Source organism: Pleurodeles waltl, chromosome 8, assembly GCF_031143425.1.
Source record: "Pleurodeles waltl isolate 20211129_DDA chromosome 8, aPleWal1.hap1.20221129, whole genome shotgun sequence".
Classification (NCBI taxonomy): domain Eukaryota; kingdom Metazoa; phylum Chordata; class Amphibia; order Caudata; family Salamandridae; genus Pleurodeles; species Pleurodeles waltl.
The window spans coordinates 1,494,460,537-1,494,482,422 of NC_090447.1; the positions used below are offsets into that span (position 1 = coordinate 1,494,460,537).

Sequence of the window (21,886 nt, forward strand, 5' to 3'; positions counted from 1 at the left end):
TATACTTATTTAAAAAAAAATAGTTTTCAGACATTTGTCTTGCATATAAACTTTACACACACATTTAAAAACTGCTAAATCCCTTGATTTGGAAGGGTAGTTTTTGTAAGGTACAAATACCTTTTATATCATGAAGAAAAGACCAGATGGTAAACATCACGCTAAACACTGAATTGTTCCTCTAAAAGAACCATCTTGTTTCTATGTGCTTTTAGAGGGATAGTATTTCATAGATGGAAAGTGGAGTTCAGCACATCAAACCACTGTTCAAACTTCTCTGCCACAAACAGGTAAATGATCAGAAAGGGGTCTATGAGTAGCATCTTGAAAATTCAACTAAAACACGGCAGTGATTATATTCCTACATTGTTTGGTCAGTATGAACACACTCTGTGGTTCCACTTTTAAATCCACGTATTGGATTTTGTGTGAACAGACCCTACTCGAAGGTGTGCCGGTGCGACTAGCAGTCTAGTGTAACACAGTGCATTACAAGTAGCAAATAACTGTTCTAGAGAGCTGGCTGGACTTCAAGGATAAACTATGGAGGGCTGTTCAGGTTCCCAACATCAGTACCATACCTCAAAAAAACAGTACTAGATGTATAATACCACTTCTCCACCTCAATAGCATTATCAAGATCACCCAACAGTTCTCACAGGCTCAAAGAGGGATCAAAGGACAGCAAAGGCTTCCCAGGTCCAATTGTGTCTCATCAGATACTTTGTTAGGTCATTAAACCTCAGGTACTCTATGTCACACTCTGGAGGAGACAGTCGTAGTTTCCGCCTCTAAGAAAGCCCAATAGTGCAGGGTAGCAAATTGAGCACCAATGTGACAGCCAATATGAGCAGTCTGCAGTGCCTCAATACTCGTACATACCTCAGATGACGCTGCAGCCTTCCCTCCCTCAATATCTTGCTACTGAAGTCAGTACATGCTTCGCCGTCTCTGAATGACAGCACAACAATGGATTAGTTGGAACTCCACTGGCAGGTAATGGAAGCTAATCACGCAGCAGCTCAACAGTGACCCATGCGGAATCCCACATTCCTTACCACCTTGGACTGAAAACCACACAAAGCACAATTAAAAGCAAGAGGATTACTGAAACAAATCATTTTATCCTTTATTTGGCAAACACCACAAGCACTAACTCGCGTGTGAAAGTTCACTCCATAAATGTCTACTGCCACCAACTCTAGAAAGCAAAGCAAACAAGGAAGCTGCAGGTGTAGTCTATAGTGCATTAATGCTTACCTAAATCTGTGGTGGTAAGAGGTCTACAGGGGATGTTGTGAAATGTGACCAACCAATGCAACAGAGACAAATAAAATCCTACCTGTGAAATCCATTAATGGAATGGGGAAGAAACACAGGTAATCAACTTAGCTCATCTCTGAAAAATACTGCCATACAATTGCCTCTCACACTAAAAAGAGAAAGCTGCCTCAAAAACAGCATCTTCTGAGCTCACACACACTCCTCTCCCACCACACCTTGTGCATTACCACAAAGATCAACTATGATCGAAGAGCAAATACGATCGAAGAGCAAATACTACGATTTTTTTAAAAAGTTCCTTCCTTTCAGTACGAGGCAGATGTTGAGTTGACACCACGACTCTCTGATGCGGTCTCGCTGTTCATTCACTGCTTCTTGCGCTCTTCATTCAGCTTTCGCTGCATCTCCTGCTTGAGACTCCTCTCGAAGACGAGCTTTCCTCTCCAAATTCATTCCAGCTAAAGACTCATGCCGGCCGACTGCCTGCGAAACAAAATACTAAACAGTCAAGAGGCCGCAGGGAAAAAAAAAAAATTTACAAAAAATTTACAAAAAAAAACACAAAAACACACAAACGTACCACAGCTTCAAGAACCAAAGACATTAACCCAAAACATGTTAGGGATTCTCAATTACAATAGAGGATCAATTTCCGGTGGTTGTCTGCGCACTAGTGTAAATCTAAGCAGGTAAACAGCTTGTTCTCAGATTTACTTTTTTGATACTTTATAAAGAATTACATTAGGAAATCAACAAAGTTTGTCATTTTCAGGTTTAAAATCCTATTAGGATTTACCAGTTTTGTACTTCTCTGTTAAGACATTTTCCCCCATGTTGAAATCTTTCTATTTAAGTGTCCCTTTAAATAATGATTATTATCCCTTTCTATAAACACATTTAATTCTCCTTTTATCAGGAGTTCTTTTCTATGTATTTCTACTGTGGTAATAACCCACAAAAAGCTTGTGTGAATACATACAAAATCATAAGATTTTAGTTTTCTACAGGAGTTCGTGGACCAAATCCGGATTTCTAGAAGTCAGGATTCAGAATTAACAAATGTAAAGCTAAGTAACACTTTGATGCACCCAACATTTTTAAAGGAGGGCCTCTGACAGTATGCAGGCTTACTCCCCCACACTAAGAATCATTGCAGCCTTTCAGGAAGCCATTTCCCACAAAACCATTAGTGTTAATGCTAGAAGGGCTCCTGACTACATGGACTGGAGCCTTCTGCAAGGAAACCAGTGCTAGATTCATTTTAGAAAGGGTTCTATTTCAGCTGTGACAACCACGTATGATAATCCAATGGGTGTATCCGTTATTCTCCCACCTGTGCCTACTGTTTCTCAGAGTCACCCAATAAGCTTTTCCATTGTAAACGCTCTTAATATATTGAGCCCACTGATATTTCGTAGGCTTGAAGCTCATCATAAGCATTCGGATTCCCAAATATATGTGGGTTCGTGGAAAGGTGGTTTTGTGAAGAGTCTTCTTTGTAGACAGGGTTTTGTGGTCACAAATCCCTGACAATGCAATATTATTGCACAAAAAGCACTTAGTTTCCGTTTAGTGTGCCAACTCAGTTCTAGTGACAAAGAAATTGACGATGTCAGGAATTATTTCAATATTTGGGTATCAAAGAGACACTTTAAGGGAAGACTTTTGATTGTCTGGGAAATTAACCTGCAAAATAATGGAAAACTGTTCATGGATAAATTGTATGCAAATGAGGAGGGCATCACTGCCAGAAATGTCAAACAATATTTAAAATTAGAGAACAATCGGATACACCACATACTGCTGTAGAATGTACTGTGCATTCCCTGATAAGGCATGCATAAAGATCAGTAAACTTTGACAGTGTTGGAAGATTTTGTGAAATGGCAGATTGAGTACATCCTGACATAACTGAATTTACCAATATACATTGAGAGCATGAATTGCTCAAGTGCCTGCAGCTGTTCTGTTTTAGGTCTGAGCTAGAAACAGCTTTTGCGGTCTCCCAGAGTTTGTTATACATTGCAAATTCAATGTAGAGGAGGGCAACGTTGCAATCCGAGTTCCCTTAGGCAGTGGTCTTTAAAATATACCCCCAATTTGGATGATGTACAGTGAGGCCTCTGCATAAGTCCAATATTTAAGAGCTCAATAACCAATCCACAAGATCTGGTAAGTCTACACATTTGACTGAGACTGGCAGCTTTCTAAAAGCAAAGATACCAGGAGGCTATTGGGTGGCCAAAACAGCACTGAGACCATGGGCATTGGCCATATTATGAAAAGTCAATACAAACTATTTTGTTGGAGAGAAGGATGAAGTTGGTTTCTTTTTGGCACCAGTACACAACTATCAGCCCTCCAGAGTTGCTGATTTTGGAACTGGGCTACCAGATTTGAGTCTCGGCGTCAGCTGAACATCCTGTGATTCCGGGAAAATCACTTAATTTTCCCTGTGCCTAAAAAACATAAAACATGAATCTGGTACTCATGTAAAGTGCTCCAGTACCCTCGGGCCAAGGTCCCAATAAATAAAACTGCAAAAGAAGAAAAACATCTGGCAATAGGAGCAGGTGGACTGTTGCGCTTTTCAGAAAATTTTCAATTAAAGCAGTGCCAAAAGTATCCCTAGATTTAAGGTATTATGAAAGCATTGTATTAGGAAGTCATTTCCTCTACAAAAAGGACGTCTAGAATAAGCCATTACATTTAGATTTAAAATGTAACTAGCAATCACATAGTCATTAGTAAACTCTTTGTAATTTGTGCAGTCTGCTTGTATTACTTCGGCATTTGTTAGAATTCCCTAGGAAAGATGCAATTTGTAATAAACAAATGTGTAAGACATAGAGGAGGCCACATATCACGGTGCCTGGCAACATAAAGCATCAGGGAAGACCAATAGCTCTTTAATAGGTAGGTTAGGTTTTCAGGGCGGTCTGGGCTTCATTGACTGTAATTTCTGATGGATACGTCTAACCACAAACTATTCACCTTTGGAATATACCCAGGCACCAGACGATCGTGAGAATTTTCTCAGCAATGATCTTGGGCGCAGTTAAGTGGCACCACGTGGCTCTGTGATGGCCCAGTACCGCTCTAGTATCACCCCAGCACGCTGGCATCAGTTTGTTGCTTTCAGCGCCTTTCGACATGGATTTTGAGGTCTAATTACAACTTTGTCTGTCTTCTGAGGACTTCCACATTTCTATAACAGGGCAACTAGGGAATGATGTTCCCACCGAAAACAAAAGGATTCAAACCATGCTAACACTACATGAAGCAGATGTCAGTCACAAACCCTCACAAGGAGTCTTTGTGGTGGTTGGGGGTCATGCCACAACTAAGTTGTTTGATAAATGTGCCCCTTATGCACCCAAAAGCGGATTCATATGTTTGGTTTGGCAACAGGAAACAAAATGTTTCCATTTTGCAGCACAACATGCTCTAGCTGTGGGTTGACAAGCTTTTTGTGTGAATATTCATGCATTTTGGAGGCAATCCTAGGTGGCCGAACTCTATGACTTCAGAAGCCGTATCGCAAGGTGGAGTGACTTGGGATCTGGATGTCTGACCTGTCCTTCTTTCGGTGCGAGACGGTCCGGCCTGTTGGAGAGCTTCTTGTGGTGAACTGAGAGATCCTGAAGTGTGGTGAACCATGGATGATGTGCCCAAGTACGAGCTACAGGGATCAGGGTGAGTGATGTCTGTCTGATTTTCCTAACCAGAAATGGAATGGGAGGGAGAGGTGGAAAAGTGTAAGCAAATATCCCTGACCACTTCATCCATAGAGCGTTGCCCTTGAATAGACAGTGTTGGTACCTGGAAGTATTTTTGAAAGACTTGTGGGTGGAGTTCCCATTCATGGACTTGTTGCTGCATCTTGCTGAGCAGGTCTGCAAAGTGGTTGTCCGTTGCTGGGAGATACTCTGCCACTAGTGAAGTGAAGAGCCCACCTCCATATTGCCTGAGCGAGTTGTGACAATTGAGATGATCGCGCCCCCTTTCCCCACCCTGTTTCTGAAGATAATAGATGGCTGTAATTTTGTCTGTCACCTAAGGCTACCTTGTGTGTCAGATGAGGAAGAGCTTTCTGGACTAGAAATACTGCCTGAAGCTCTAAATAACTGAAAGGATTGGTGGCTGAGATCCCAAAGACCTTGCACTGTGAGGTTTTGAAGGTGAGGGTCCCAACCTGTCAGTGATGAGTCTGTGGTTAGAATGTGGGGATGCACAGGGTCCAGAAATGGCCACTCCTTTAATATGTTGTTGGTGTTCCACCACTGCAAAGAGCGGTGAGTATGGTGTTCTAACACTAGATCTTCTGCGTGACCCTGTGGCTGAGACCACTGACGAGACAAACGCTGCTATAGAAGACATGTGGAGTCTGGCATGGGGAACAATGGCAATGCAGGAAGCCATCGTCCCTATTAGGCTCATGATAGCCCTGACTGCGTATGAACATTTCTACTGAAACTGGGGGAAAACAGACTGAAACCACTGTACGAGTGCCCGGTTTGGGTATGCTAACCACAGCTCTGCTTTGAAAATGGTTCCTAGATAAGGCTGTATTTGAAGGGACTGGAGGTGGGATTTGGAGAAGTTGAGCGTGAAGGAGATCCACTTAACTTGTTGTGATATTGACACTGTTGTAAGGTACTGGCTTTGATGAGTCAGTCGTCTAGGGTAGGGAAACGTGAATGTTTTGTCTTCTGGAGGTGTACGGCAACTATGGCTACACACTTTGTGAAGACCCTGGGAGCAGTGGTGACCCCAAAAGGGAGAATTTTGAACTAGTAATGTTTACATGCAAAATGAACCTAAGGTATTTTCGATGTGCTGGGTGAATGGTAATGTGAAAACAGGTATCCGTTAGATTGAACGGTGTCAAAGTAAACTTGCTGCAAAAGAGGAATCACATCTTGAAGAGTGACCGTGTGAAAGTGTTCTGAGAGAATGTACTGGTTTAAAGGTCTGAAATAGGCCTGGAAGATGAGTCCTTTCTAGGAATGAGAAAGTAGAGGGAGCATACCCCTGATCCCTGGTGTTTGAAGGGAAGAGGCTCAATGGCCCTTTTTAGAAGGAGAGATTGAACTTCTTGCTTGAGAAGAGCGAGGTGTTCTTGGGAAAGTCTGTGAGTGTGAGGGGGAATGTTTGGAGGAGTGGTAGTGAGCTCAAACAATAACGATGTTGGATAATGGAAAAGACCCATTGGTCTGTGGTGATGATTAGCCATTGTGGGTGAAAAGTTTGTCATCTTTCCCCTACAGGTGAGGGGGTGGAAGGGGAAGGTAGTCACTGACTTGCAGTGGAGGTAGAGCCTCGGGAAGCAGAGCGCTTACTTCTACATTTTTGTTTCCCCCCCCATAGGATCCTTTAAAGAAGCCACAAGTGTAGGCTTGAGGGAGGAAAAGAGTGTTTTGTTTGTGAGGTACAGGCCTCAGAGGTTCTGGGTCTGTAACTGCCCCTGAAGGTAAGGTGACAAAAATTGACTCGTTGTGAGGGAGATTGTAGAGCCCCCCTATGCTTTTGCTGTGTTGAGGGCTGAAAAGATGTTCTTTGTCAAAGGGCATGTTAAGCACGGCCTGCTGGACTTCATTTGAAACTAGAGCACCGAAGCTGGATGTGCCTCTTGGTGAGAACAATTGTGTTGATGCTGCGTGTTGCTGTATCTGCAGTATATAAAGCACAGCATATAGAGTTGTTTGCCCCTCTGCAACTATTTGCTGCTCTCTCTTGCAGTGCTCTTCTGGGACAAACTGGAGAAGCGCCTCCATTTCGTCCCAGTGGGCTCGATTGTATCTGGCTAGCAAAGCTTGTGAATTGGCAAAAGGGTGCCTGCGCAGCCACCCTTTTACCACCAGCATCTAGTTTTTTTGCTTTCTTTAATCAGGAGGAGGTGAATCCCCTGTAGATTGGCTATTAGCACGTTGTCCTGCAGTGGTGGAAACAATGGAGTCTGAAGAAACTTGCAACCTTATATAGTGTGGATCTGAGGGAGCAGGCGTATATATGTTATCAACTCTAGGGGTGATTATTCTAGAGCATGTGGGTTCCTTAAAAATGTAATCTGCATGACACAGCATACCAGGAAGCATAGGGAGGAACTGGATATCTTTATGAGTGGATGTAAGAATGTCAAAGAGAAAGTACTGTTCAATGGGGTCCCTATACATCTCCACATTGTGGAAGGCTGCTGCCCTTGCTATTACCATTTGAAAGGATGCACTATCCTCTGGTGGCAAGGGTCATGCAGGGTACAGAAATAGATAATTAGTTCAAATGGGATCAGGGTCATATAAACACCATGGATCTGGGTCCTATAGTGTCCCACCTAAATCTTACCCAGCATGTAGAGGTGATCCCTGTGGGGTAAAACCTGCTGTAGTGGGTGAGGCAGGTGAATGGGGAGGGGATGGAGGAGGAGGAGAAGCAAGAGGTGGGGCAGGAGGTGGCTCAGAGGGAGGAGGATGCTTAAGATGTGTGATGGAAGCCTTTTTCTATGGAGATCTTCTTTGGAGGTGGAGAAGGAGAACGAGAAGAGTGCAAGCCTATTGAAAAGACAATTTCCTCATGAAGGTAACATGTGGAGAGGCAATAATGTGCCCTGTTCCCTCTTGGATATGGAGGGGTCGTTGATGAGGGTCCATTGTATCGGAAATAAGCTCCACAGAGGACACCATAGCTGAAGACTGACTTGAGTCTTTCTGGCTCGAAGATCTGTGCTCAGTGGATTTCAGCACTGAGGCTTTTGATTGGTGCAAAGTTGTTGGCGCCGAAGTGGAGTTGGAAGTTTGTCTGCTCGGTGCCAAAGTATCTGGAGCCGAGGCTCAGACTGAGATTGAAATGTCTTGGACCTAGTGGAATGGCGGTCTCCATATGGAGCTTTTTTGCAGTCTTTGGAAGGGTAGTAGGGGCCATGGTACTTACAGGTTGCGCAGATGCCACCTTGTGGCTTTTGATGTCCAACTGTACATTGGAGTCCCGGATAAAAAAGGCCTCCTCTTGCTCTGGCTCCTCCTAGGTGTGCTTTCCCCAAAGACGTCCAGGGTGTCATCCAGAGTCTTGGATGCCATCTCCAACCAATGAGCTCTTTGGTCCTGAAGGGTCTTCTTTGACCAGAAGGATTTTCAGGCATCACAAGTATCTTCCTTGTGATCGCGGGAAAGACACAAGTTGCACACTGGGTATTGGTCAGTGTGGGGGAATTTTGAGTGGCTCTAAAGACAAAATAGAACCTGTGTTTGTTCCATCAGCCCTGCATAGTTTTCTATGCCATGGTGAGGTAGGCCTGTAGCAGGCGGGGATGCACCAGAGGGTGTATAATCAGTGCCCTGGAGGGCGAATAATCGGTACCCGACTCGACGAGTGAAACCGAACATGGAGATTAGAAAAAGGGGATCCATAAAAAACAACTTGCACTACTCTGGACCCAACACTAGATGGGAGGAGCATGTGTATCTACAGCCACACATGCCATCGAACAGAGTGTTACTGAATATAAGTCACTTGTTGTTTAGGCGCACAAACTGTTCAGTTTCGCAAGAGCCATGTGGTGGTTGTGTGCTGTATTATCTAAACAAACATGCTTAAACTGTGGAACAGCTGACCTACCCAAAGCCTTCCAAATCATATGAAAAGGCCCACAGTCACAACTGAAGGTATGAATGAATTGAAATATCTGTATAGTGCAGCAGCCACCCCACTAAGACGTCCTGGCACTTAGGACTAGAGAGGAACAGATCTATTAGCATAGACATGTTTTCAGCTTTTTCTCAAGGAGTACATAATTAAGAGTCAGATCTAGTGTGATGAAGGACCTCCTCTCCATTTAAACAAGTAGATGCCAACACTAGGAAGGGAGGACACAATATGTACAAGGATCCTGGAACTCTCTGCCACAGCACCTACTGTGCAGTAAAGACACTTCTTTCACAGCACCCAAGGGTCCATTATTGAACAACCTCCTACAGTCCATAAATCCTACTACCATGCAAAACAACAAGCATATGTAGACTGGTCCTACTCCGAAGGCAATTGCTTGTTACATGGCCACACATGGTATGTGCACATACCTTCAGTCTTCAAGGGTTTACAAATACAAACACCTATATACTTTGTGGATTTTTGCAAGACCAGGCAGTAAAACACCTTCTGATCACAACAAATCCAGAGCATCATCCTACCTCTACAGCGACTCGACTGCACTTTAACATTTGTCATTCTATCAAGCTTAAAGCACTTTAAGCATCTAATAGAATGTTCTATAAAAACTTTGAATAAATGTTCGGGATCAAAACCCCCCCCAAAAAAGGGTTCTAGATTTGAAAGCCCATAGTAAGTACCAAGCAGCATAATTTCTCAACGTTACATCCAGTGATGGAGGGTATTAACATAAATAGAATTATCCCTGCAATGCCCAAACATCAGCACAAAACAATGACGTAAACCAAGTGAAAAATCAACAGACCATGGTAGGTGGTTGAAGTAAAAAATTAGGTCACAAACAATCAATAGTCATCTGGCCCACAGGGCTGTTCATCAGTAGATGTGAATATTCTTTTAGGCTACTCCTTTAACTCCTCTCTTATGGTTCTTTTATAAACTGCTTATTCTGTACTTAAATACTCTAGAATTATGAATGCAGTAACCAAGGTCTTCATGGCAGTGCACGCTTCTCCTGTCCAATATCCAACATGTTGTAAACCTGAGTGGGCAGGAGAGTTGTCCAGGCTAAGATTATTCAGTCCTTGCTCACTGCAGAAACCGCCAACAACGTTATCATTTTACTGCAATGGTGAACATGTTTGTGACAGACAGATATCTTCATAACGGGAGTGGGACAAAAGCCATTAACTTGTCACAGATGGAGCATCAAAACAGCAACAATTATGAATTTCTAACAACTACAGTCAAACGTGATACTGGACTCAAGAGAAAATTGAGCTCCAATCCAGTGTCAAACCACTAACAGTTCTGGTGATCTCTAACATCCAGGTGTGAATAACTAACTACTTTGACACAATCTATTCAGGAAAAACGACTAGGAATGGGAATCGAGGGCTTGTTTGAACAATTAACTATTCTCTGCTTCTTTGCTTTACCTGTTACTCAAACTCTGGGGTGCTCCCTTTTCAAAGCATGTGCCCTCTTCTCCAACATCTGCCAATAAACCACTCAATATTTATTCTTATCAAACAAATGGTCTACGCTCTCTTAGGGGGTCGTGGCAGGGAGAAATCAAGGGGCTCCTGAATAGAACTTTGAGAACGTAACAATAAGGGTTCTTTCACCAAAGCTACATCTATAATTATATGAAAAGTGACATGTTTGCAAACTTCTCTCCAAGAGGTCTATTAAAGTAAAAAGGAAGACAGAAGTTGTTGTGTGAGGACTGAAATGGTACTCTGTGCAATATTCACTCACCCTTTTTCCAGAAACAACCATGGTGATGCATCCCATGATGGTGAGTGCTATCATAATATAGGAGACTTTCACACGGACTCGGTTCTTAGCAGAATCAATCATCTCAAACCTTGGGATACAAAGAGAAGAAAGTGTTGACATGTGTATGTTTGATATTACGTAAGAAATCATACAATATTGCAACAATAGCATATCACATCAGTCTACTTTAGACAGAAAAATAAATGCTTTCTGGTATTTCCAAACCTTCTCAATCACAACTTTCACCTTTTTTTTAAAAAATCAAGATTTAGATTTAATCATCACACTTTGGCCAAAAAAATGAAAAAGGGAAAAAGAAAGAAGAGAAAGGTAGAAAAAAGTGATAATCAGATCTAGTTCTCGAAAGAACGAGACAGAGTGCTACAGGTGGTGTACCTCGACCAACAGTGTTATGGCTAAAACTTGAGAACTGTGCAAAAGGGACCCTAACCCTTGATTATTTGAAGTACAATGTTTACAACTGGTGGGGGAGGTGTTTCAGAACAAGTCATCATTTGAAGGCAAGATCATGAAGTCAGCAAAAGGAATAACTTTCAGATTGGAAAAGGCATTGTGAATTGTGCATAAAGTTGTAGAATTACTGAATAAAAAAAAAAAAACTTTTTGAAATCAGTCAAGTGTTCATGTTTTTAGAGAAAGTTTAGGTAAGTGAATAGGCGAAGTATATAGTATCCATGTGAAAAGTGAGGTGTAGATCTCCTGAACCACACAAAGTACAGGTGACCATAATCAGAATGGGTTTCCCCAAAGGTGGTGGCCAAAAAACAAGATAGCACATGTGCCTTTTAGGGGTGGTGAATGGAACCAGTTTGGTGAATTGCCATCCCTTGCTGGATATCAATCCGATGATCAATACAAGCAAACTGTGGAGAAGTTGGCCAGTTTGTTATCATACTGATATTCCACTTGGCATAGGACCAAATCCAGTAGCAGCCAAAGAAGAAGCCACTCACTCATTTTGTGACTTTGGAGCCCTTCCAATTGACTGTTGTAACCACTGCATTTTTACTGAAAGCAATCCATCAAATATCTTCTTGAAGATTTAAGTGTTTGAGATAACACTTTGGTATTCATGGTATCATACAACCAATTTACACAGGATTTGTGAAATGTAGGCCGCATAGGTCGTACTCCATTCAAAACCCCTGCCGATAATCTGCACATGACAACTGCTGGACAGGATAAAAAGCCTCTTGTTCTTTGAAGAGCCCGTCAAGGACACCGGAGGTATGTTGGTTTTTATTTTGCACACAAGTCGAGAGAGGCTAAATGTGAATTGTGTATTCAGGTATCTTGAATGAATTAATTAATTAATGCAGCATTTACAGAGCACATTGTCATTCACAAGAGAACATCCTGGCACTATTGTGTATACCAACTTAAAAACTGTGCTTGGTACAGCGAGGGAAAGGCCTGGGGCCCCACTAGATCAAGGAGTGACAGAGTGTCATGTGTGACAAAGAACCAGGTCTTCAGGCTCCTTTTAAAGTTGGCTCCATCATCTATAGATTGAAGCGGCCCTGGAGGCTGATTTCACGCTTTAGCACCAAAGACCATTAAAGACTTCCTACCCCGTGATTTAAGTCTGAAATTTGGGATTCTTGGGAAATTGGTATTAGTGGATCTTAGCATCCTCCGAGTCCTGCACCGGGAGAATACCATAGTGAGATATTTAGGACCAGTGGGATCGAGGGCTCTAAATACCAGGAAGAGGATCTTAAATAGGACCTTTTTGTGGATTGGTAGCCAGTGCAGTTTTCTAAGCACTTCCCACGCCGAACTCTGTTTGGGGACTTTGAGCACCAATCTGGCCGCCGCATGCTGAACCATCTGCAGTTTGTGAAGCAGCTGCTTAGAGCTTTCAGCATAAAGACAATTACAATAGTCGAATCTGGAAGTAATTAAGGCAAAGGCCACTGTTTTCCTCGCAGCAAGAGGAAGGTAATCAACGAATATTTTTTAAGATTTAATTGGCGAAAAGCACATGCCAGCCACTGCAAGTGCTGGCGGGCGGAAGGAGAGAGCAGTGTAGACTTTGACTTACAGATTATTTTGCAACTTCGACTGTTGTGGGGTGCGAGGGGCAAAGTTACATTTTAGATCCAGCAGATAATGTTGATGAAGCAGGTTTTGAACTTCTGCTCTGGTCCAAAGAGCGCTCTTATTGAGGGGTAGTATCAATGGTTTGTTGCCGCATATGTTGTGGTAGCAATTCAGAGTAAGGCTATCAAGGATATCAGTAGGGCGATATAAAAACATTAAACAAAGCAGGGCTAAGCGATGAGCCCTGTGGGATGCCAGAAGCTACAGATCGTTCAGCTGTCGAGAACTGACCAGTGGTAACCAACTGTTTCCGATCTGTTATAGAAGATCTGAACCAGGCTAATGCATTATGGGGAGACCCATCTCAAGAAGATGCTGAAGCAGGATAGTATGGGAGCTGGTATTGAATGCTGCAGAGAGGTCTAATAAGATCATTACAGCATTAGTACCAGTGTCCAGAGTGATCTTAATGGTTTAGGAGACTTTTAATGGGGTGGATTCCGTGAAGTGCTTAGTTCTGAAGCCTTATGGGTGTATATGCAATGAAACAAAATTCTCTAAAAAAAGGCAAGGAGTTGGGGATTTACTATTTTTTCAAGTATTTTGGCCAGAGCAGGAAGCAACGAAATGGGCTGAAATTGGCCAGAATTCAGTGGTCTTCTAGGGGCTTTTAAGTAAAGGTTTTACCACCATCATTTTCCAGGATATAGGGACTCTGGATGTGGGGAGGGAAGTATTTGATATCTGACTAATTACTGAATTTACTATGTCAATGGCCTGATGTAGGATGGTCAGCAGACGGGGATCTCAGAGGGGATCCTGACTTGCTTGAAAGATTCTCCTGGCACAATTGAGTGACGTTTACCAGGTCAGGCTAAGGGCGCTAATTTGTTAGCAGTATTAGTAATCCATTGGGGAAAAAAATGAAGATTGTCTGAAAGCCTGCCTGAGGGGGGAGGTCTTAGACATCCGAGTAGTGAGAGCGGGGTTCATCATTTTTCCCCATTTATGAAGGACAGGAGGACTCTGATCGGCTTGGGAATTAGGTGGGCTAGTAACATCAGTCATCAGTCTGAAAGGGACTAGACGATGATCTGACTATGACTGGATTACTGGTTCCAGTATGGGATGGTTGGCCCAGATACCATCTAGGGTGTGGCCAGCTGAGTGGGTGGGTCCTACCGCTAGTTTGGGGAGGTCCATGATTTTACAGGTCTTTATGAGGATAACTGTATCAGGGCTGCCAGTATAGTCCAAAGAGATAGTTGAAATCCCCTAGTACAGTGAAACTTGCATATTGGAGCAGTACCGGGTAGAAGGCCTCTCCAAAAGTCGCTAAGAAGTCAAGGCTGGGTGGGCGATGGATTAAAACAACTGGCATAAGACTGTGAGGAGAAAATTGTGAAGCAAAAACCTAAACATTCAGCTCCCATCAGGGAGCCCATCTCAAAGAGAGATTGAAGAGAGTCATGAAAAATAATGGTTAGGCCTCCTCCATGTCTCTCAGATCTGCCACATCTAAGGTTTGCATAACCTGGGGGAGAGCAATTGCGATGTCAGGGTTGGATGAAGGTTTCAGCCAGGACTTTGTGATAAACAGGAAATCCAGATGAAGGTCAATAATCAGACCGTGTATTTCAAGGGTGTGCTTGGGGAGGGAGCGTGCATTAATCAAGTCCCCCACAAGAGATTTGTTAAGGACTAAGACCAATTCACTTTTGCACATATACAGATCATTATGCCCTCTAAGCGGGTGGGGTCAAGCACGTGACCACAATGTGGTACTTTATTGATTAAGCTTTTTCGGAAATCGGTGGATAGCAGGAATTCTGGTTTGAAATGACCAGGGGGGATTGCGCTGGCTGCATACGGGCACAGATGGGCTTGTCTTTGGCATGCCACTGCGTGTCTTTGCTGCGGGTTGGCACATATCATGAAATTGTCCTAAGCAGCTCCTCTCGAGCGCTCGACTGGACTGTTAACCTCGCCGAAGATGGCGGCTTCACAAGTAAAGCCCCAATGTTTGGTAACAGTGAAGTCACCGACGATGACTCACAAGCCCACAGCAGCAAATTCAAGTATTGCAGATTCCATCAAGAAAAGTATAAAACTTCTCTGCAGAACTTAATCAACTTTTTACTCCACAAAGAAATTTAAAGGGACATTTGAAAACTGCTATGCTTACTTTAACTTTTGACTTCTCCCTTCACTGCCCCTCTGAGAATCAAGAGTTTAGAAAAGGTATCTTGGCATTCAGTGATCTGTACTAGGTGACCAATCATCTAGGATTCAATTGCAACTGCTAGCACTGTCCAGATACCAGAGTCTTCTAGACAAGAGACTTGCTTTTACAATTAAATATATGATATAGGAGTCATTACATAAAGTCAGAGAGGGTGCTATGCAACCATCTTCAGAACACTCTCCTTTGAAACGTGTAGCTAATTATCCAGGCACTCTCTAAAGGAAAGAAGGGTGTTTGTGCCAAAGAGCAAGTTGATGGGGCAGAGCAGGCTCGCCCACAAATGCATGCCTTCTGCCGTTCTGGCAAATCCAGACCCCCTTCTGATGCATGTGTTTCTTGTGCGTGCTCATTTGTGCACAACAGCTGGTAGTGGTGACTGGGCAGGATCCTTTCTAGAGTCATCCTGCATGCAGGCTTCAGTCAAATGGGGCTTGGCTCAATCAGGGCACCTTTCCTTCACACCAGACCGTCTAAGGACCGCCATTCAAAAGCAGAGGCAGCACTTCTGTCTTCTCCTCTGTGCCTCGGTTTGGTCCCTGCTTCGCCTAAGACAGCAGTGGTTTGAACAGAAGAGACGTTCTGTTCTGGACTTGGGTAGAACTATGCAGCATCAGCTCATAATGTTCTGCCAAATGAGGACCACAAGGTCAGTACATATAGAGAGACTGTACCATTGGTGGGATGCCTTATTCCAATCCAAAGTGTAGCACTTTGGAGTTTCGAATCAAGGTGTCTCTTTGCTGGTAATTTTCTGGTAGGTAAGAAAAATAACAGTCCAGAGCATGTGCATCTGAAGTTATATGCAGAGTATCTCAAGTGGGGATGCCATGTGAAGGGCTGCAAGGAGTTAAACTCTGTTCAGCCAGGTACTTTTGTAAGGCAGATATCTGGATGGAAGGCAGACTGTAGACCAGAAAACCGACAGGGTAGAACTGCTACAGAATACAGGGCCCATGATTTGCACTAATGTTAGCAGAAGACACCATTCATAGTGCTCATAGTCTCTATGTATGAGACATTTCCAGAAGGTACACATAAGCACACCACACATCATACATTGAGGGGTGTTATGGTGGGGGAATTGAAATACGCCACTTAAAACTCGATGGATTTGATCAAGAGAACCAGGGACACAGGTAGAAACACCTGCACCTCACACCCAACCAGTTGCGAGAAAGTCTTGGTCTATCCATCACTTGGTGCTTGGGCACTAGCGAGCCACCACTATGAGAAAGGATGCACTTTGGCTGAGTCCTTGGAGCAATAAATTCTAGCAATCTGCTGGAGGAATGAAAACGCAGTGGTCTGGAAATGCATGGTCTCAGTGCGGAAAAGGGGAAGTCAATGCATGCAAAAGGTAAAATGCCATAACAGATTGTTAATCAGGGATTTTTGCACATCCAAAACCGACCTGTGACGTCAATGACATAAATCAGGAAAGCATAGAGGCAAAATATACTGTAGCAGCTGTTCAGGTGATTGCCCTCTAGTTCCCACGTAAAGTAAATATACTGCTGACAGCAGTTACCATCACAAAGCACTTAAGCAACTTAGGAGAAATAAGGATGCTAGAATCTGTTTGGGTATTGGATACACCCATTTTGTATTCCTTTTACTGTAAATTACTACGGTCCCCACCACTACACTAGATAGTAGCAGATGCCTCTAGCAGTAGGGTGCAGGCCTTTCTACCGTAACTTAGCAGGGATATTGCATCCTGGCTCTTCTTGGTAAAGGGGTGAAGCATGTGATCCCCTCATTCTCAGAATTTTGTGGCATGTCTTAGAATGTGCTTGGATATAGCATTGTGATTGGGTTTGTACAGAGCTAACTACCTCTTTCGAGGCTTTGAATCACTACGAGACGTGGCGTAGAGTACTGTTCAGAGGGATTTCCTATTTCCTCCACATACTTTGCCCCAAATGTTTTAGGATGCTACAATGATAGCCAAAATTGGAGCTCTCCCCTCTAGGTGCAAGTCCATTTAGTCTGCTGTTCAGATTTCTTCCCTTGCCACTTAAGTTCACTGTAAAGCCAAGTGCTGTGCCTGGCTTTGACTCCGCATCTTGAAGAAGGACCTTTCATTGAGAATGACTGAAACAGAACCAGTTCCAACATGTTAATATGTGACCAAGCCTTAGATTAACGCTTGTACAAAGAATGGTATGATGCACAGCATAGAACAAGCCCCTCATACGAAGAATTGAACTCCTGAATTCTTAGTTTTGTGCTGTGAGCAGAAACAGTCTATAAGGAATCCACAAAATTGAAAGGTTTCAGTTTTGGCTCCAAACGATGACTAGGGTGCACAATCCTACCGAAAGGAAATGCACTTCATTGTTGTTGTAATTCTTTAGGGCAAACTTCGAGCTTGGTTGCATGACTGGATAATTGTAATGCGCTAACTGGTGACTGTCCCGCTAGCATGTTGCACTCTCTAAGCTCCGCACAACAATAAAGAGAATAGAAATGGCCAGAAGCAGATTTCATGGCTGTCCACTTTCTAGGGGGATAAAAGAAGTATGCACCTGCTGTAAAGAACAGGCTCCGCCACTACTGACGGACCTAGGAGATAGACTGCCAGAGTGTGGAGAGAATCTACCTGTTCAGGGCAAGTATCTTACTGTCAGGAGGCTGGAGATGCAAGGTCTGCAGAGACCCTGAACTGCTGCTCATTCCAACCCAGGTTCTTGTTTGTATTCAGCCCTAGCCGGATGCTTACATTTCACCATCCCCCAAAGATAATGAGAGGCCAGGTCACTTGCACTCTCTACTGCTCTATCACTCCCTCAAATGACTGACAACAATGTCTCAACCTTCAGACGCCTCATCTTGCCTCTGGCAACGGTTGAATGTGTGGTGATAGTTACGTCTCCCCCCTGCAAATGCCGCTTACAACTTTACACCTGTAGATGACCGGCTCAATGGGTGGTCACACAAATCATCGTCCACTGCTATGCCCCCCAACCATGAAACCCAAACTGCCACTCCCACCACTGACTGTGACTGATGCCCAACAGTGCAGCACCACTGTGTTGCCCGAGCCAACCCTCAAATGAAGTGCAACAAAGTCTGCCAAGTAATGAAATGTGATAATTCAGTCACTTTCCTAATGTTTGGAGAAACCTTGTTCATGCACCTAAGTCTAGAACTCAGAGCAGTTGGAGAGGAACTGGGGATAAAGAGTCAAAAAATATTGTTGATGCCATGAAACACATTTAATTTTCTAGGCATATTTTCGTAATGATATTCTTCTAAATTAAAATGAAAAACAAAATATGCAGCAGTGTTTAAATTGCAAGGGTAGTGTAAGAAATACATGTTTAACCTTATTTTGAATCTGTGCCCCTAACCAACCCCAAAGTAAGCCTTTACTGTATGACCATCAGTAATACTTGGGGTGTCTGGAAGTTCGCAGTAGTATCTGGTTTCTACATTTCCAGGAACGGGGATATAAGAATTGCCTAGCTGTCCTCATGTTGTACAGGCCCCGAAGAACAGGCCAGACAGGAAAAACAAACTGTCGCCAGGCTAATTAGAGATGCAAGCGTATCCCTCGACAGAAAACAATCCCATACACTCTTCTCTGATTGCCTCTTTCAACAAACTAGTGGGAAAGTGTCTCAAATGTCCATGACATGCCCTCAGGCATGAAATCCTAGCTCCGGGTATGTCATTTTAAGATTTAGATTGAATGGTGCGAAGAATGCAAATGGTGCGAAGAATGCAAATGGTTTATTCATAAGACACGTTGCTACTGAAATACATACAATCCAACAAACTAGGCTACATGAATGTAGTGAAACAGCCACACTATGGGCCTGATTTAGAGTATGGCAGAGGGGCTACCTAGTCACAAACATGACTGATATCCCATCCGCCATATTACAAGTTCCATAGGCTATAATGGAATTGTAACACGGCGGACAGGATATCCGTCATGTTTGTAACGGAGTAACCCCTTCCACCAAACTCTAGAAGCTCATGATTTAAAGTCTGACGGAAGGGTTACTCCGTCACAAGCGTGGCGATATCCCGTCCGCTGTATTACAGGCTCCATAGGTTATAATGGAATTGCAATAAGGCGAACACGTTTGTGACGGAGTAACCCCCTCCGCCAAACTTTAAATCAGGCCCTATGTGCCTTAAAGATGAAGGTCCTTAATAAGCCGTATCGCAAATTCAGTCTTAAGAGAAAAAAAATAAAATAAACATAAGTGGGACAATCATAGTAGCAACGATAAACTACAACAAAGTCCTACATATTGGCCTACTTTTGTCCCCCAACCAAAATAAAAACAATCTACTGGCTACAAAATAGTAAAAACACTGTGGCCAGAGCACTAACCACAGACCCACATTCTTACACATTACATCTAGCCTCAGAAAACTATACTGCTTTGAAAGTGAATCAAAGGTACAATCACCCCAGGTGGTGCACCGCTTTAAGAAGTGTCAAAGCCGTGCCCCAAGCAAAGTGTAGGTCCTGTTATTTGAGATGAAACCCAAAGGTTTGGCTGCACATATCCAGAGGGAGGACAAAGCGTGACATGCCCATCACTCATCATCGGTAAAGTTAACTGTGCTTAACTTACAAGATAAGAGGATGACCTTATGGAAACAAACACCCACTTAAAAAGGGTTCCAAACACCATATGGATGTATAGAGCACCAGCACACCAAAATGATCAACCATGAAATAAAAGGACATAAATTAAATGAAGAACACTTACGATACAATTTCAGGAATATCCTCCTCTTTTTTGAAGCGACCTCCCCAGAGCAGTAACCTTTTCTCCCAGTCTGTGGGTTTGTGTCCTGGCACTTTGAAGGAATAGCCTAAACCAGAGACGTAAGAAGCAAATCATCAATACTGAAAGGCACTGTACACAAGCACAACAAGTCCATCACAAGAAAGTACTGAATGGTAGATAACGTATCAGTGTATTTAGCTATAATGCTCGTTGTTAAATGTGACTTTTACATAGCCTGATGCTTGTAATATGTCATGTTTGTTTTTTACCCCTTAATGTGGGTTTTGTATACAGTTGTGGATGTCATTTTATGTATTTTTGTTGAATCCAAGCTCCTAACAAATATCGTTTTGCTGTGCAGTATACCTTTGAAGCACTATTAGTGGCCAAACACTCTTTAACCCAAATTACACAACTCTCAGACGCACACTCAGGACATCCAGACGTGGTAAGTTTATTCGCTACGTGTTTCGGCTGTCCTACACAGCCCTGATCACGTGCATCTGCCACCCAATCATGGTAGCATAAATGCAGTCTTCATGCACATAGAAATAGGACAACGTATATCTCACCAATAAATACAGAAAATCAAAAATAAATAAATCACAACTGCTGCAATACATAAATATACTAGCAACCTTCTGGAGAAAACAACTATAAATAACCATAAGCACATAGTGCGTCTTAGTTTAGGCATTTCGATCCATTCATCGTGTTGTTCCCCATGCGTGTCACAATATTTAAAGCGACACTACCATCTTCAGAGTAAAATAATCCAGATCGCTGTTCCTATTCCCTCAATCTCAATAACATCTTGCTCAAGTGGGCTGTTCAGGGCGGCAAGTGCAAAAAACAATGACATTTCCTTCCCCAATATCTCACTCCCCCTGCGCCTATCATCATCACATAAATACCTACTGTACATTCCCAAACATACCGCCATTAAATCTAATACCAACCCACAATGGCTAGCATATATTGTTTCGGACAGCCTCCAAATACTGATGTGAACACATTACATTCTATTAATATTTGTTAAAATGGTATCGACTATCCCCCGCTAATCTCAAAACGTTCACTACTATTCAAACTGCATTGCCATGTGGACTATTAAGTACTACATATGGTTGTTCCTGTTAACCTCAAGCCCCAATGGGCTGTGCAAAACCCAGTATGTGTAACAAATTCTCTCATATCTCACCCCATCCATTTTGTCCATCCCTTTTATCATCATATGTGCCTCGTCAATTAGTGTATAACATTCATAATATACTCATCTCTAATATCTGGCAACATACTACAAACTATTTGCGAGAAAAATATCAATGATTGAAATCATCTTATCAACTTAAGTACCCACATCATCCATCAAGGAGGTGAATATTTAATTCCACATCCAGACCTATAGGTAATTTTGTTTCTAGATCCAAAATATATTTGGATTCTTTCTTCCTCAATATCAATAATCTGTCACCACCCCTGTGTTTCTCTGACACATGTTTGATGGCTAAATAGGACAGCAACCAGTTATCAAAGTTATGTTTTTCAACAAAATGTCTGGCCACCGGGTAGTGCGGGTCACCAGAAGTGATAGCTCGCATATGTTCAATAATTTGTTTCTTAACCATGTGTTTCGTGCTCCCTATCTACCATAAGTGATAAGGATATTTCAACACAGAGAAGGGGGTACTACATGTGGGCCATTGTTTGATTTGTCTCACTTTACCTGGTTTACTGGTTGGGAAATGTTTGAGCATAAAGCTGTTGTGGCAGGCCTTACAATGTCCACGTGGGAAGAATCCCTGTAAACTGTGATCTTTAATTTGGGGAATAGTCGTAATATCATTTAACCTCAAGACATCTTGTAAATTCTGTCCCCTTAAATATGTTATCTGGGATCGCCTCTGTATTGTCGAACCAATCACAGGGTCACTTCTCAGGATATCCCAGTACTTAGTGAACATCTTTTTAATGTCAACTGCATCCTCACTGTATGTCATGATCATTTTAATCTCATTTTTCCCTGCTGTCTTCCTCGCTGGTATATTCTTTTAAAAGGGTCTGTGTTCTCTCAACCCCTTTAACTTTCTCA

General features: G+C 42.8%; 1 protein-coding gene across 1 annotated transcript in view; it reads right to left on the minus strand.

Annotated features, from left to right (window-relative positions):
* Positions 1 to 1,104: 1,104 nt before the first annotated feature.
* The window catches only part of FAM162A (family with sequence similarity 162 member A), a 59,661-nt gene continuing 38,879 nt past the window's right edge, over positions 1,105 to 21,886 (minus strand). The window contains exons 3-5 of the mRNA XM_069202720.1: positions 19,774 to 19,879; positions 10,711 to 10,819; positions 1,105 to 1,767 (exon numbers count right to left, since the gene is read on the minus strand). Coding sequence (XP_069058821.1) covers positions 1,669 to 1,767; positions 10,711 to 10,819; positions 19,774 to 19,879 — 314 coding nt within the window. The 3' untranslated portion in view covers positions 1,105 to 1,668. The remainder of the gene's footprint in view (positions 1,768 to 10,710; positions 10,820 to 19,773; positions 19,880 to 21,886) is intronic.